This window comes from Aquarana catesbeiana, linkage group LG04 (genome assembly GCF_042186555.1).
Source record: "Aquarana catesbeiana isolate 2022-GZ linkage group LG04, ASM4218655v1, whole genome shotgun sequence".
Classification (NCBI taxonomy): domain Eukaryota; kingdom Metazoa; phylum Chordata; class Amphibia; order Anura; family Ranidae; genus Aquarana; species Aquarana catesbeiana.
The window spans coordinates 20699429-20715941 of record NC_133327.1 but is presented as its reverse complement, the minus strand read 5'-3'; the positions used below and the strand labels follow the sequence as shown (position 1 = coordinate 20715941).

At 44.1% G+C, this 16513-nt stretch overlaps 1 protein-coding gene across 4 annotated transcripts in view; it reads left to right on the top strand.

Moving 5' to 3' along the window:
- The window catches only part of LOC141139089 (alpha-1,4-N-acetylglucosaminyltransferase-like), an 82417-nt gene that overhangs the window by 59862 nt on the left and 6042 nt on the right, over window positions 1-16513 (top strand). For 3 of the 4 annotated variants that reach the window (XM_073624898.1, XM_073624896.1, XM_073624897.1), the window contains exon 3: window positions 1723-4657. The exons of the other annotated variant lie outside the window; for it this stretch is intronic. In XM_073624898.1, the coding sequence (XP_073480999.1) occupies window positions 1723-2310 (588 nt within the window). In that variant the 3' untranslated portion in view covers window positions 2311-4657. Of the gene's footprint in view, window positions 1-1722; window positions 4658-16513 lie in introns of those variants that run through there. 4 annotated transcript variants of the gene reach the window in all.

The window sequence follows — 16513 nt, the reverse complement described above, 5'->3', positions numbered from 1 at the left end:
TGCCACCTACCTTTGCCCACCAGTGGCCCTTTGTTTAGAAAGTTTGGAGACCCCAGTTTTAGATGACCATTAATCTATGAAACCCTGTGAAAAAAAAAAGTTAATTATTCTCTCATTCAATGACTGCAATGTCTCTGAGCCCACTGCAGCACTTCCCTCTCAGAATGTAACATTAAAATGAGGTTTCACATAAGGTCATGTGAAAAAACTACTGAACATGGGTGTAAGGTGTAAATTTAAGATTAACTTCTTCCCACCCGCAGTATTGCTGAAAGATGGCTACTGCGCAGGCCTTAATTGCCAGGAGGGCATCTATAGACGTCCTCCCAGGGCTGATCCCCGCCCCTTACCACTTGATCAGCTGTTAGCCAATGACAGCTGATCATGTGATGCAAACAGACGATCGGTAATTGGTATCTGTTTTCCCCCCACGCTGACATCGGTCTCTCACACAGAGAGCCGCGGCTGCCTCATCTGTGCCCCCCAGTGCCTCCTATCAGTACCCACCAGTGCCACCTACCAGTGGCCCTTTGTTTAGAAAGTTTGGAGACCCCTGCTTTAGACAGTCAGATGCTCACTGGTTTAAGAATCTACAATGTTATTTCTTATCAATATTAATAACTATATATACTATATATTTTGCACTTTAAACAGTTTCTGTGGAAATCTAGTATGCATTTTCACAATAATTACTGTAAAGAAGCCTTTTTGTATGTGGCAGTCAAACCTCTTTTCTTTCTGGTGCAAAGAGTGCCCCTTGTCATTGCTCATGACTTTAAAGTTAACAACAAAGTTCACTATATGGACCATTTATGTTTTCATACATGCTGATCATATCCCCCTTAAAGTGATTGTAAAGGTTCTTTTTTGTTTTTCTTTTTTTTTTTAATAACAAATTTGTTATACTTACCTCCTCTGTGCAGTTGGTTTTGCACAGAGCAGCCCGGATCCTCCTCTTCTCAGGTCCCTCTTTCCTGCTCCTAGCACCTCCCTCCTTTGAGTGCCCCTCAGCCAGCAGCTTGCTACAGGGGACACCCAAGCCAAGTCAGAGCTCTGTGTATCTATTCAGACATGGAGCCCAACCTGGCATCCGTCCCCTCTCTCCCCTGATTGGCTGACTGACTTTGATTGACAGCCGCAGGAGCCAATGGCGCTGCTGCTCTGTCTCAGCCAATCAGGAGGCATGTACTGGATGGCTGGCTGAGGGGATCATGGACATCGCTGGAGAGAGAAGGAGCTCAGGTAAGTAATTGGGGGTGCTGGGGGGCTGCTACACACAGAAGTTTTTTTTATCTTATTACATAGAATGCATTAAGATAAAAAACCTTCTGCCTTTACAACTTCTTTAATAACATCTTCTCAAGGGAGAATACATTAAATTTAGTTGTTTTTCCCTTCATTCTCCATGCCCCTTATCAATTCTTGGCACTCTTTCCAGTTCCACAAATCCTTTTTTTTGTGAAATGATGCCTAATGGTTTATTCAACATAAGGTCTTATTTATGCTATGAACTAGGAAGGATTATTATGCCTCTGCCTTTTTCTGGAGTCAATAGCTCTGTTTATACAAGAAAGTATCTAGTATACAAGCCTACACATAATGCCTAAAATAGGTTTTTGGCAATGCTACAGCTACCCATAAAAAAAGTTCAACATGGCATTTTATATGTGAAGAAATATGTTTGCTATAATCTCAAAAAATGCATTTTTTCTGGATTGCCAGGTGAACCCTAAAAGAGAAGTCTACTGGACCCATGTTAGCTCCGATGCCTGTAGGTTTGCTCTAATGTGGAAATACGGTGGAATTTACATGGATGCTGATGTCATCTCACTTTATCCAATACCCCAGGACCATTTTGTAGCAGCCGAAACTTTCACAACTACTAGCAGTAGTGTTTTTGGCCTCTCCCCACATTACCAGTTGGCATGGCAGTTTATGGAGAACTTTGTTGAGAACTACAGGGGAGAGATATGGGGACACCAAGGGCCGGGGGTTTTCACTCGTGTTGTTAAGAAATTGTGTGGCATGCCGGTATTTAACTCTACGGATGATGTCATGTGTACAAACATCAGTTATTTTCATCCTCAACGTTTCTACCCCATCTTGTATCCATCATGGAGAAGGTACTTTGAAGTATGGCAGAATTTGCCAACTTTTAATTACTCCTATGCCTTACATCTTTGGAATTTCATGAATAAAGAAGGTAAATCCATGGTACCTGGAAGCAACACATTGGTGGAACATCTCTACCAAAAACAATGCCCTACCACCTATGGATATATCTTGAGAAATGAGAAAACTCACATTTAAAGAGGTATTTTGAGCTTATAAGTAGATTATGGGATTAATTTCAAGAGGACATATAGGGAAAATGTGAGGCATCTCAAAGTCAACACAGAAATGTTGCATTTTAAGTTACACAGCGGATACAGCTTAAAAGCTGATTTTCATCCCAGTCCTAATTTTCTATTCCTGATGCGGCCCTTTGCTTGCTTTTATCTGGCCCTTGGGACACTATTTCATCCACTGACACCAACAATGGGGCATAATTCCTCCCACTGATACCAACGGTGGGGCACAATTCCTCACAATTACACCAACAATGGGACACCAGTTTCTCTCAATGACACCAACAATGAGGCCAATGACACCAGTGATGGGGCACAGTTCCTCTCAATGACACCAATGACGGGCACAATTCCTCTCAATGACACCAATGATGGGCACAATTCCTCTCAGTGACACCAAGGATGGGGGACAATTCCTTACAATTACACCAACAATATGGGATAATTCCTCACAATGACACCAACAATAGGGCACAGTTTCTCTTATTGACACCAACAATGGGGCCCAATTTCTCTTATTGACACCAACAATGGGGCCCAAGGACAGCAGTGGATGGGCACAATTCCTCTCAATGACGCCAACAATGGGGCACAATTCCTCCCAATGACACCAACAATGGGACATAATTCCTCCTGCTGACACCAACGATGGGGCACAGTTCCTCACAATGACACCAACAATGGGGCACAGTTTCTCTCAATGACACCAACAATTTGGCCCAATGACATCAGTGGTGGGGCACGATTCCTGCCAATGACATCAACAATGGGGCACAATCCCTCACAATGACACCAACGATGGGGCACGATTCCTGCCAATGATGTCAACAATGGGGCACAATCCCTCACAATGACACCAACAATAGGGCATGATTTATCTCAATGGGTTCCACTGACACCAATGATGGGGCCCAATTACACCAACAATGGCAGAGGAAAGGGGCACTCATCAGTGCCCATCAGTGCAGCCTCATCAGCGCATATCAGTGAAGGAGAAAAATTACCTGTTTTCAAAATTTTATGAAACAGTTTTTTTTTTTTGGTCTTTTTTCGTTGTTTTAGCAAAAAAAAAAAAAAGCTGTGATTAAATACCACATAAAGAAAGCTCTATTTGTGTGAAAAGAAATGATAAAAAATTAATGTGGGTACAGTGTTGTATGACCGCGCAATTGTCATTCAAAGAGTGACAGCGCTGAAAGCTGAAAATTAGTCAGGGCAGGGAGGGGGTTTAAGTGCTCAATAAGCAAGTGGTTAAAGTCCAATTTGAGACATTCTTTTTATTTTGTTTTTATTTTGAAAAAGTTGGGAAAGCATAGAACCTCTATCAAGGTATCCCATTTATAACACATGTTTTGGTTCTGGTTTGGGGGTTGTCTTTGTTACTTTTTGATGCCATTACAAGGTACAGTATATAATATGACCAGTCATACAGTATCCCACAAAAGTGAGTACACCCCTCACATTTTTGTAAATATTTTATAATATCTGTTAATTTAACACTGAAGAAATGACACTTTGCTACAATGTAAAGTAGTGAGTGTACAGCTTGTAGAACAGTGTAAATTTGCTATTCCGTCAAAATAAATTAACACACAGCCATTTATGTCTAAACTGCTGGCAACAAAAGTGAGTACACCCCTAAGTGAAAATGTTTAAATTGGGCCCAATTAGTCATTTTCCCTCCCTGGTGTCATGTGACTCTTTAGTGTTACAAGGTCTCAGGTGTGAATGGGGAGCAGGTGTGCTAAATTTGGTGTTATCGTTCTCACTCTCTCATACTGGTCACTGGAAGTTCAACATGGCAACTCATGGTAAAGAACTCTCTGAGGATCTGAAAAAAAAAGAATTGTTGCTCTACATAAAGATGGGCTAGGCTATAAGAAGATTACCAAGACCCTGAAACTGAGCTGCAGAACGGTGGCCAAGACCACACAACGGTTTAACAGGACAGTTTCCACTCAGAACAGGCCTCGCCATGGTCGACCAAAGAAGATATATATATATATATAAAGATCTGATCAGCCAGCTCATGAGTTCCTCATTTCACAATTACTTGGTGTGTCTCCTTCTTTTTGTTTGCTGACATTTTTATATGTGAATCTCTGGAGCTTATCTTAAGTGTGGCTTTCCTAATCAAGTCTAATCAGTATATTCAAACAAAGCTGGAATCAAATGAAGGTGTAGAACCATCTCAAGGATGATCAGAAGAAATGGACAGCACCTGAGTTAAATATATGAGTGTCTGAATACTTAGGACCATGTGATATTTCAGTTTTTTTTTTTTAATAAATCTGCAAAAATGTGAACAATTCTGTGTTTTTCTGTCAATATGGGGTGCTGTGTATACATTAATGAGGAAAAAAATGAACTTGAATGATTTTAGCAAATGGCTGCAATATAACAAAGAGTGAAAAATGTAAGGGGGTCTGAATACTTTCCGTCCTCACTGTATATATATATATATATATATATATATATATATATATATATATATATATATATATATATATATATATATGTAGCACTAACTTACGGTGGAGCTGCTGATTTTTAGCGGGCTGTTACCGCCACCTTTTTCCCCTGTAATTTCACCGGTACCGGGTCTAGGGTCCCGTTGAGCTTACTGTCAGACAATGTAGGAAACAGTCACTTGAATATTTTTTCCAATGCTTTAATGGGAGATAACTGGAAGAAGTAGCAGGAAAGAGGTAGAAGAAGAGTTGCAAGGAAGTTCAAATACCTTTTTCTTGGGGTAGCATCAAGGAATTTAAATCTTTAGGATGGATGTATCCTCTGCTTAGGATTAAATCTTTGCCCACCCGGATAGGTTTCTCTCACTAACCTAGCAGCTGGTATGCAGCACCAACAAAAAGAAAAGTCCCTGCCACAGACTTAAGTGAAACAAAACTGTACAATCCTCTGCCACAGGATTTAGTAGTTTTTAGTGAACAGCAAACACAGTACCAGAACCTTTAAGCCGGCCCGGCAGTATTTGTGCGGTAGTGTAGTTTAGGATATGTCCTCCAACCGAGTCACCAGGCCCTTCTTAAGACCAGCTGTGCATGGTCTCTTCCAAGATGGGTCCTCCCCTGGATCTTCCCGATTGTCCGGCTTCTTCCCGCAGGACAGATAGCACAGGACCATCCCAGCTTTAGCAGGCCCCAGACAGACTTCTGGGCCCAACTGCACGGCTGCCGCAACGCAACCCTCCAAGCCGGAGGGCTACGAGGTAGAACTCACTGACACATAACTCTAGGCCGCGAGGCTAGAAGATCCCCAGAACATGGTGTCTGTCCCATAAATACCCTCTTCCAGTATGCTACTCGGAGGACCACCTCCGCCGAGTTGTCTCCGGGTAGGGATGGGCTTCATGTTCGAGTCGAACCCATGTTCGACTCGAACATCGCCTGTTTGATCGTTCGCCGAACTGTGAACGATATGGGCCATTCCCGCCAAATTAGCGTGGCGCATCACGGCCCATAATTCACTGCGGCATCGCAGTGCATTGCTGGCTGATGATTGACCAAGCATGAACTATGACCCGCGTGCTTGGCCAATCACAGCGCCGTCTGAACAGAGAGCCGTATTTGGCCAAAGCCAAGGAGGCTTTGGCCAATTATGGCTCAGGGGATTTAGTACACGCCCCACACTATATAAGGCCGCCTGCACGGCGGCCCTGTGTAGTGTGTGTTCCGGCGTTGAAAGAGATAGAGAGAGAGACAGTGTCATTTGATTTAAGTTAGATAGAGTAGGCAGGACAGTCAGTGAGTTAGCCGCACTTACAGTGTATTGTGTATATATATATGCATCCCAGGTGTTGTGTATATATATATATATATATATATATATATATATATATATATATATATATATACACAACACCTGGGATGCATATATATACACAATACACTGTAAGTGCAGCTAACTCACTGACTGTCCTGCCTAATCTATCTAACTTAAATCAAATGAAACAATGTTCAGCTAAAACTACAAGTTATTGTAGTGCGACCTCTGTACAGTGTTCAGCTAAAGCTACAAGTTAGTGTAGTGCGTCCTCCTCACAGTGTTCAGCTAAAACTACAAGTTAGTGTAGTGCGTCCTCCTCACAGTGTTCAGCTAAAACTACAAGTTAGTGTAGTGCATCCTCCTCACAGTGTTCAGCTAAAGCTACAAGTTAGTGTAGTGCATCCACCTCACAGTGTTCAGCTAAAACTACAAGTTAGTGTAGTGCGAGCTCTGCACAGTGTTCAGGTTGGTAGTGTTCTCATACTACAGACAGGCAGTTGATTTTGCTAGCTGCAGTATCAGTAAATATATATATATGTATATATATATATATATCCCAGCTTGGTGCAGCTACAGGCCATTAGTATGTCTGGAAGGCCAACAAGGAGAGGCAGACAGTCACAAGATAATAAAAGAGGGTAAGCAGGTTCTGTGTCTAGAGGCAACAGTGCTGGTCGTGGAGACGGTGCATCCTCATCAGCACGTGGCCGTGGGACACGCTTGGCCTTTTTTTTGGCAGCTGGCCGTGTTGAGCCGCAACATGCGGAAGACTTGGTCAAGTGGATGACCAAGCCGTCCTCATCCTCCTCATCGTCTCTCACCCATGCTCAGGGTACTTTGTCTGGCAAAGCAGCTGCCAACGCGGCCTCTTCCCTCGGCTCAATGGCATCAGTGACTCCTTCCCTAGCCCCACCATGTCCTCCTGAGGAGTCCCTCGAACTGTTTGACCACAGTGTTGGGTACATCCTCCAGGAGGATGCCAAGCGTTTAGAAGGCTCTGATGATGATACTGAGCTAGATGAAGGCAGTAACGTGAGCACGGACAGAGGGGGTGCCCCTGAAGGACAGCAATCTGGCAGTCATGCTCCCCCTGCTGCAGCATACTGCCAGGTTTGCTCCAGTGATGGGGAGGGAGGGGATGATGAGGTCACTGACTCAACGTGGGTGCCTGGTAGGAGAGAGGAGGAGGAGGAGGAGGCACATCAACAACGAGGCAGGATGCCCTCCAGGGGCCAGCCTAAGAGCAGCCCACTGACTGCATCACACCCCAAAGCTCCGCATGTGCAGGGCACTGCTGTCTCTGTGCGTTATTCCAAAAGTTCTTTGGTGTGCACCTTTTTGAGACGAGTGCATCAGATCGCACCGCTGCTGTTTGCAACATATGTCTCAAGCGTATCTCGCGTGGCCAAAACATCTCCCGCTTGGGCACCACATGCTTGACCAGACATATGTTGACCTGCCATGCAGTTCGTTGGCAAGCGTATCTAAAAGACCCACACCAAAGAACAAAGAGGACCTCTCCTTGCTCCTCATCAGCTGAGATCTCCAACCCCACTATACCTTCAGTCCTCTCTGAGACCTGCACTGAGAGAAATTAAGGTGTAGAATTAGGTGTGTCACAGCCAAGTACTTGTGGGCAATCTGCTTTCGGTACACCAACGTCAGATTGTACCAGGCAAATTTCCCTGCCCCAGCTGCTGCACAGCCGAAAGAAGTTAGCTCCCAGCCATCCACATGCCCAGCGGTTGAATGCTAGCTTGGCAAAATTGCTAGCACTTTAACTGCTGCCTTTTCAGTTGGTAGACTCTGCCGCCTTCTGTGAGTTTGTGGAATGTGCGGTTCCTCAGTGGCAGGTACCCAAACACCACTTTTTCTCACAGAAGGCGATTCCGGCTCTCTACCGGCATGTGGAAGACAATGTCCATGCCTCGCTGAACAGGGCGGTCAGTGGTAAGGTGCATATTACTGCTAACTCATGGTCCAGTAGGCATGGGCAGGGACGGTTCCTAAGTTTCACCGCGCATTGGGTGACTCTGCTGGCAGCTGGGAAGGATGCAGGACAAGATGCAGTAGTGTTGGAGGTTGTTCCACCACCACGCCTTTAAAATGCCACTACTAATGATTGTGACACATCTCTCTCCTCCACCCCCTCCTCTTCTTCTTCCTCCATGGCCTCTTCCTGTGCTTTGTCCTCGGAACCAGCGGTGCTCCGTAGCCGTTCAAGGGGCTACGCAAGTATGCAGGCCAAAAGATGCCATGCGGTGCTTGAGCTGGTATGCTTGGGGGACAGGAGCCACACTGGGGCAGAGGTTCTGTCAGCTCTGCAGGGGCAGGTTCAGAGGTGGTTGACGCCACCCCAAGGCAGGAATGGTGGTTTGCGACAATGGCACCAACCTCCTCTCTGCCCTCCGACAGGGACAAATGACCCATGTGCCCTGTTTGGCTCACATCCTTAACTTGGTGGTGCAGCAGTTCTTGGGCAGGTACCCGGGCTTACAGGATGTCCTGAGGCAGGCCAGAAAAGTCTGTGTACATTTCCGCCGGTCATATAATGCCAGTGCTCGGCTGGCAGACCTCCAAAAGGAGTTTAACCTGCCCAAGAACCTCCTAATCTGTGACATGCCCACCAGGTGGAACTCAACGTTGGCCATGCTGCAGCTGCTGCACACGCAGCAGAGGGCCATCAATGAGTACCTGTGCGACTATGGCACCAGGACAGGGTCAGGGGAGCTTGTTTTTTTTCCCCACGCCAGTGGGCTATGATCAGGGATGCATGCACTGTCCTGTCACCATTTGAGGAGGCCACGAGGATGGTGAGCAGTGACAGTGCATGCATCAGTGACACTGTCCCCCTTGTCCACCTGTTGGAGCACACGCTGCGTGGAATAATGTACAGGGCACTTGAGGCAGAACAGAGGCAGGAAGAGGAGGACTTCCTTAGCTCTCAAGGCCCCCTTTATCCAGACAGTGTTCCTGCGTGCCCGCCAATCACACAGGAAGAGGAGGAGGATTGTGTCAGTATGGAGGTGGAGCCTGGCACTCAGCATCAGCAGCAGTCTTTAAGGGATCAGTCCCAAGAAACACGTGGACTTGTACGTGGCTGGGAGGAGGTGGCTGCGGACCATGTCGTCCTTAGTGACCCAGAGGACTCCGGATCGAATGCCTCAGCAAACCGACGCTGCATGGCCTCCCTGATCCTGCAAAGTATGTGTAAGGATCCTCGTATTCGTGGTATCAAGGAGAAGGACCAATACTGGCTGGCAACCCTCCTTGATCCACGTTACAAGGGTAAGGTTGCGGACCTTATCTTGTCGTCGCAGAGGGAGCAGAGGATGAAACATCTTCGGGAGGCCTTGCAGAAAGGTCTGTGCAACGCATTCCCAGAAACTAGGAGGTTACAAACTCCTGTTTCTGGACAACGTGTTGCTGAGGCTTCGGTCAGTCAAAGAAGGAGCGGTGGAGAAGGTGGCCGTCTGACCGATGCGTTCAGACAATTTTTTGGTCCGCAGCCCCAAGGTCTGATAGGTTCCAGCAACCATCGCCAGCGTCTGTTTTACATGGGGCAGGAATACCTAAGGGCAAGATCTGACTTGGACACCTTTCCCACCGAAAATCCTCTGGGTTACTGGGTCTTGAGGATGGATCAATGGCCAGAGCTTGCACAGTATGCAATTGAGCTACTGGCCTGTCCTGCATCCAGCGTTCTTTCGGAACGCACATTCAGTGCTGCTGGAGGCTTTGTAACCGATCACAGGGTGCGTCTGTCCACCGACTCGGTCAATCGACTGACCTTCATAAAAATGAATCAGTCTTGGATCACCACCAGCTACCAAGCACCTGATGCTGATGTAACCGAATAATTTTTTTTGAAATCTCAGATCCCTTCAAAGACTGCCTATGCTGATGCTGAGTGACTATCCTGAGTAATTATCCTCTTCCTCCTCAATGATCACGCTGATAGCTTGTAAGAACATTTTTGGTTCTGGGCGCCGCCACCAGTGCCTAAGGCCCAATTTTTCAGCCCCTGTTTAACAGGGGCGTGTAATTACAATTTTTGATGCAATACTTTGCAGCAGGGCTCATTCCTGCGTTCCAACTAGAGTATCTGTGAGGAGTTGCAGTGTTGTGGCACCAGCACCACCACCACCACCAAAGGCCCAATTTTTCTGCCCCTGTTCAACAGGGGCATGTAATTACAATTCTTGATCTAATATTTCACAGCAGGGCCCTGTGAGGGCTTACAGTGTTGTGGCCACAACAACACCTAAGGCCCAAATTTCTGCGTATATAGGGCAGGCCCCTACTTTCAAACATCCATCTTACAAACGACTCCTACTTGCAAAGGAAGGAGACAACAGGAAGTGAGATGAAATCTACCCCTAGGAAGGGAAATTATCTCCTGTAAGAGTTAATATGGGAAAAACATTTCTCCTTTCCACTGATGCTTTATCACCAATCCTTGTTTCACAAAAAAACCCAAATTTTCATTGGGACAAAAAGTGAGGTGAAATCTTCTGAAGAGAAACACAGACAGCAAAACAAATGTTACAGGGGTGATAACCCTTCATCTATGTTTTCCAAAAAGCTTAAAATAGATTTTTTGGCTGGAGCTAAACACGTTAAAAATGTACCAGTTCAAAATTACAAATAGATTTTACTTAACAACAAACCTACAGTCCCTGTCTTGTTTTCACCGCCTGTATACTGCTGTTCAGAGTACAGAGCCTGTATACTGCTGTTTCCTTTTTTAATTTGGGTGCGGGGTTCCCCTTAATATCCATACAAGACCCAAAGGGCCTGGTAATGAACTGGGAGATACGCATGCCGTTTGTCTCACTGATTTTCATCCATATTGCCGGGACCCGACATTACATTAAAGCCGCAAGCAGTTTTAAATGACTTTTTTCCTTTAAAAATTACATTTTGTACAGGGACTGTTCTAAGCATGGGAAACACGCGCCACTTTACAGGCATACTATAGACACCCCCCACGTACGATATTTAAAGGAATATTTCACTTTTTTTTTTTTAACTTTAAGCATCATTAAAATCACTGCTCCTGAAAAAATTTCCGTTTTTAAAAGTTTTTTTTGCATTGATACATGTCCCCTGGGGCAGGGGACACAGCTCTGGGTCACAGCTTTTGGAAATCCTGAACATTGGAGTTGAAGATTTTTTGATTACTACATGGACTATAATTATTTATTACTTATTATTAATTGATTTGCACACATCTGGACTGAGTCTATGGGACATATGGAAAATTATTGATTTGCACATCTAGGATTATGTTCACTGGCATACTTTAAGGTGTATGTATGTTTTTTGCGAACAAGCCACTATTTACGCTGGCTTGGTGGTGAAGATCTAATATATAATATATAATTAGGGGTTTAGCACTTTAACCCCTTTTTTACCCAAGGGTGGTCACATGTGTGACTTATGAATGTTTAGTTTGGCTTTATATATTTTTTATGTGACCACATGTATGAGGTATGAAATGTCTCACTGAAGATTGCACTACTGCACATTAGGTTTTCTGCACTTTATAGGGTTGATGGTACCCTGTACCACCAATAGGGGTATAATTGGAGTTACAAACTGGTTCTAGGTGCTAGGAACTATACATCCATTTCCCCCTACCAAACTATCCCATTATTCTAAAGGGAGCGCCATACCCCAGTATATATTTTAAACATTTTGTGGAGTTTCCTTAGGGAGGCTTCTTTAGGGGGGCTGCATACCTTATATCTTGTCCTAAGCGCAGCGGTTTTTTATATATATTCAATACATGTCCCCTGGGGCAGGACCCAGGTCCCCAAGCCCTTTTTAGGACAATACCATGCAAATTAGCCTTTAAAATGAGCACTTTTGATTTTGAACGTTCGAGTCCCATAGACGTCAATGGGGTTTTAACGTTCGTGCGAATTTTCGGTCCGTTCGCAGGTTCTGGTGCGAACCGAACCGGGGGGGAGGGGGGGGGTGTTCGGCTCATCCCTATCTCCGGGACAGAAGAGCACTCATACACTTCAGCCTGCTGCTTTTCCAACACTGGCCCATGATAACAACGACACCCACAGGCACGACATGGAACTGAACGCAACACAGCCAAGCTGGAACAGAGGCCAATCTAACACTAAATTGAATCTGAACTATGTACAGAACAGATGACCCACTAAATTTACCTATAAGCGGTAGATTGAAAAAAATTTACCAGCGCTACATACTCCCCCCACTATAATAGACGTTGTCCTCAACGTCTGTCAAAATACAACTCTCAAGCCTGAGAGTGGATATTTGAACTTAGAACTTGGATGAGAAAGAAAAAAGGCAGAATAGAAAATATTACAGTTTCAACATTTATACAATAACATATTCACATCAAACATGTCACACAACCTCACTATCTACCTAGCTGAAAAGCCTAACAGCTTGATAGGAGATCTGATTGTTCCTGAAAGAAACAAAATTAGACACACACAAACATGTACAGTATCATCACTAAACAATTTAGCAGCAAAGCCTCATTCCAACAAAAGAATGACACTCTCTTCCCACATATTTTCCTTTTAATGGAAATTAACTAAAATAACTTGAATAGTCCATCCCTATCTCTGGGTAAATTGTAAATCTTTTCGATACTGAAATCCAGTTAGCAAAAAGTCTTTGGGTTTGAAAACGCTAAGATGAATATAACCTCTTGACCATGGAGATCTCTAAACACTTTCTGACTATATACCCCAAAGTTCTTTTCTTTTTTTTTTAAAGAAAATAGATGACAACAGTCCCTTTGGATAATCACCAATAAAACCGGGGATCTGGCAATGTCAGTTTCTTCCCCTGCTTATCCACGGTGGTGATAAAATAAACAATGTCATCTTTTCCAGGTCTGCAAATGACCACTTTGTCAGCATAGATGTGCCGACCATAGTTCCAGTGCAGCAGACACCCATTAAAACGTTCATCCATGGCAGCAGAATAACCAGATCTCCGGAAAGGTTTCGGCACAGACAAATAAGCCCAAACTGCTTCACGGTACCACTGTTCCCGGTTGGTCTCAATTTCCTACATAATTTCCTGAGTAACGTAGGGAAATTCCGGACCATATTCTGTGGCAACTCGTTTGGTGAGCACTCTCTGTAACCGAGCAAGTCTAGGCAAGGTTCTATTTTTTCCTAAACCAGGAGGCACACAAGAGTTTGGTGATTTGCGCACCATAGATCCTACGGGTGTCTGCTCAAAATTAAGCAAATTATGTGAAGGTCTTGCGAGCCACAAATGGGTTAATGCCTCTGGAAGGTAAATCAATTACAGATAAGCTGCAAACACTGACCACGTTTCATTTCGTGCACATACAAAAATTATATAAGTAATTGTGTCTGCGATAAAATAAAAAAAAAATTTGCTACAAATATATCCCAATTACTAAGAAGTATATATATAATATAGAACTGTGCTGCAAAAATTCAATATAATAAAATAGTGCCAATATTACACAAACCAATATAATAGATACGGTCCTTTTGTGAAAGTATATTATAAAGTGCAACATGCAAAAAAGGAAAACAATATATGCATATGATTATATATAAAGCCCAGGTGCTAATTGTGTAGCAATCATTTATAAAATCCAGGTGCTAATTGTGTAGCAATCAAGTGTCCTCTTCCAAATAAAATTCAGTTCATTGATAACAAAACGTAAAGTGCAGGTATATAGTGTCCATAAAAAACAGTGTTCATCATGCTCCTCCTTAATGGTGTTCACAATACAGCATGCTTCAGTGCTCTCCTGTGACCCCCCACTCGTGCTTGCGCTCACCTCTAAGCGTGTGACACGGTAATTAAACGGTGTCTAAACACGCATTGGAGCCACTCCTGGGCTCATACAGGGTATGTTGGTGTGAACTCCAACCCACTCAGATGACATCAATGGTTTCACATAAAAGAAAGAAAAAACTCCATAGTGTGATATAGCCAAGGTTTTATTAAAAGTAAATTAAAACTTCCCACCACTTACAATATACAGGTGCGTGAGTGCACCAGCCTTTCCAGAGTGTAGTATATAGAACTGAGATCCCCCAGAGGAAGGCACGTGATCCCTGTGCTGAATACGCGTCGGGGAGGGGTAGGACGAACACAGTCCTTCACACTTTTGGCAAAGCATGCCCAGCCCTTCGATATCTCCAACTGTGTATAGTACGAACCACCCCTGCTGCCTCAAACGAATGCCGGTATCTGTTAGCAGAGTTCCAGTCAGCATAGCACCTGCAGCAGTACTCGTAGGGAACATCTTGGACCCCATAGTCGATGGTACCAATGGGAAAGAAGACATGACTGCAATCTCTGATCCTCTCAATACGATCACGAGTCTTCTCTTTCTCTTGCTGCCAAACACACACAACCCGCGTCCCACGCGGCAACAAGTAGGTTAGGCTCCTCCCACTTGTTCCTCTGATCACGTAGCTCCCGGGCTTTTACTATGCAGTCAGAAATAAAGTCCTGCAATTTAACCCCTTCTTGTCCTGGAAAAAGTGACAAAGTCCAGAAACCTCTTGTTAAAATAAACTCCCGGTGAAATTCTCTTCAGGGCTGCTAGAGTAACAGCAAACAATCCCGGACGACGTCCCCACATGTAGCACTAACTCACGGTGGAGCTGCTGATTTTTAACGGGCTGTTACCGCCACCTTTTTCCCCTGTAATTTCACCAATACCGGGTCTAGGGTCCCGTTGAGCTTACTGTCAGGCAATGTAGGAAACAGTCACTTGAATATTTTTCCAATGCTTTAATGGGAGATAACTGGAAGAAGTAGCAGGAAAGAGGTAGAAGAAGAGTTGCAAGGAAGTTCAAATACCTTTTTCTTGGGGTAGCATCAAGGAATTTAAATCTTTAGGGTGGATGTATCCTCTGCTTAGGATTAAATCTTTGCCCGCCCGAATAGGTTTCTCTCACCAGCCAGTACGCAGCATGAACAAAAAGAAAAGTCTCTGCCACAGACTTAAGTGAAACAAAACTGTACGATCCTCTGCCACAGGCTGTAGTAGTTTTTGGTGAACAGCAAACACAGTACCATAACCTTTAAGCCGACCCGGCAGTACTTGTGCGGTAGTGTAGTTTAGGATATGTCCTCCAACCGAGTCACCAGGCCCTTCTTAAGACCAGCCTTGCATGGTCTCTTCCAAGATGGGTCATCCCCTGGATCTTCCCAATTGTCCAGGTTCTTCTCGCAGGACAGACAGTACAGGACCATCCCAGCTTTAGCAGGCCCCAGACAGACTTCTGGGCCCAACTGCACGGCTGCCGCAACGCAACCCTCCAAGCCGGAGGGCTACGAGGTAGAACTCACTGACAAATACCTCTAGGCCAGGAGGGCCACGATGCTAGAAGACCCCCAAACATGGCGTCTGTTCCATAAATACCCTCTCCCAGAATGCAACTCGGAGGACCACCTCCGCCGAGTTGTCTCCGGGACAGAAGAGCACTCATACACTTCAGCCTGCTGCTTTTCCAACACTGGCCCATGATAACAACGACATCCACAGGCACAATGTGGAATTGCACGCAACACAGCCAAGCTGGAACAGAGGCCAATCTAACACTAAATTGAATCTGAACTAAGTACAGAACAGATGACGCACTAAATTTACCTATAAGCGGTAGATTGAAAAAAATCTACCAGCGCTACATACAGAACAGATGACCCACTAAATTTACCTATTACCTATTTTCGGTCGGGAAAAGTTCCTAGCCGAAAATGCTATCGTCAGTATGCAATTCCGACGCGCCAAAAATCACGCATGCTCAGAGTCAATTACGAGTTCAGTATGGTAAAACTACTGGTCGTAATGGAGATGGCACATTCGTCACGCTGAAATGTTTTAAATAGTTTAATGCAGCGCATTCTCTTCTTCTTTATAATGCTAGAAGAATGAAGTTGTTTTGCTGTTCATATTCACACAAACTGATTTCTTTATTATTTCTTATGATCTCATTAATAATATTTTTAGTTTTTAAAGCCAGATCTTCATAATAATGTTTTGATTTTTTTTATAGTCATTTTTATTTTATTTTTTTAAACAAGATCTCCTGTTGTTTTTTTTAATTTTAAATTATTTTATAGTGAGCTCCATATTTTTTGTTTGTATGTCACGTTTCCACAACACCATTATTATCTTGTATTTGGAAACCTCAAGGAGGTTGCTTGGTGTCTCTTGTTAATTTGACATTGTATTTTTGAAATGTACCTGCCTACTCACAAAAAAACTGTCCTATTTGAATAAAAACACATAGGCAAGTATTTTCCTATCAAAAAATCTCCATTTATTCTGGCTCATAATAACAAAATAAAGAGGGAAGGCAACGTTGGAGAAACAGCTGGAA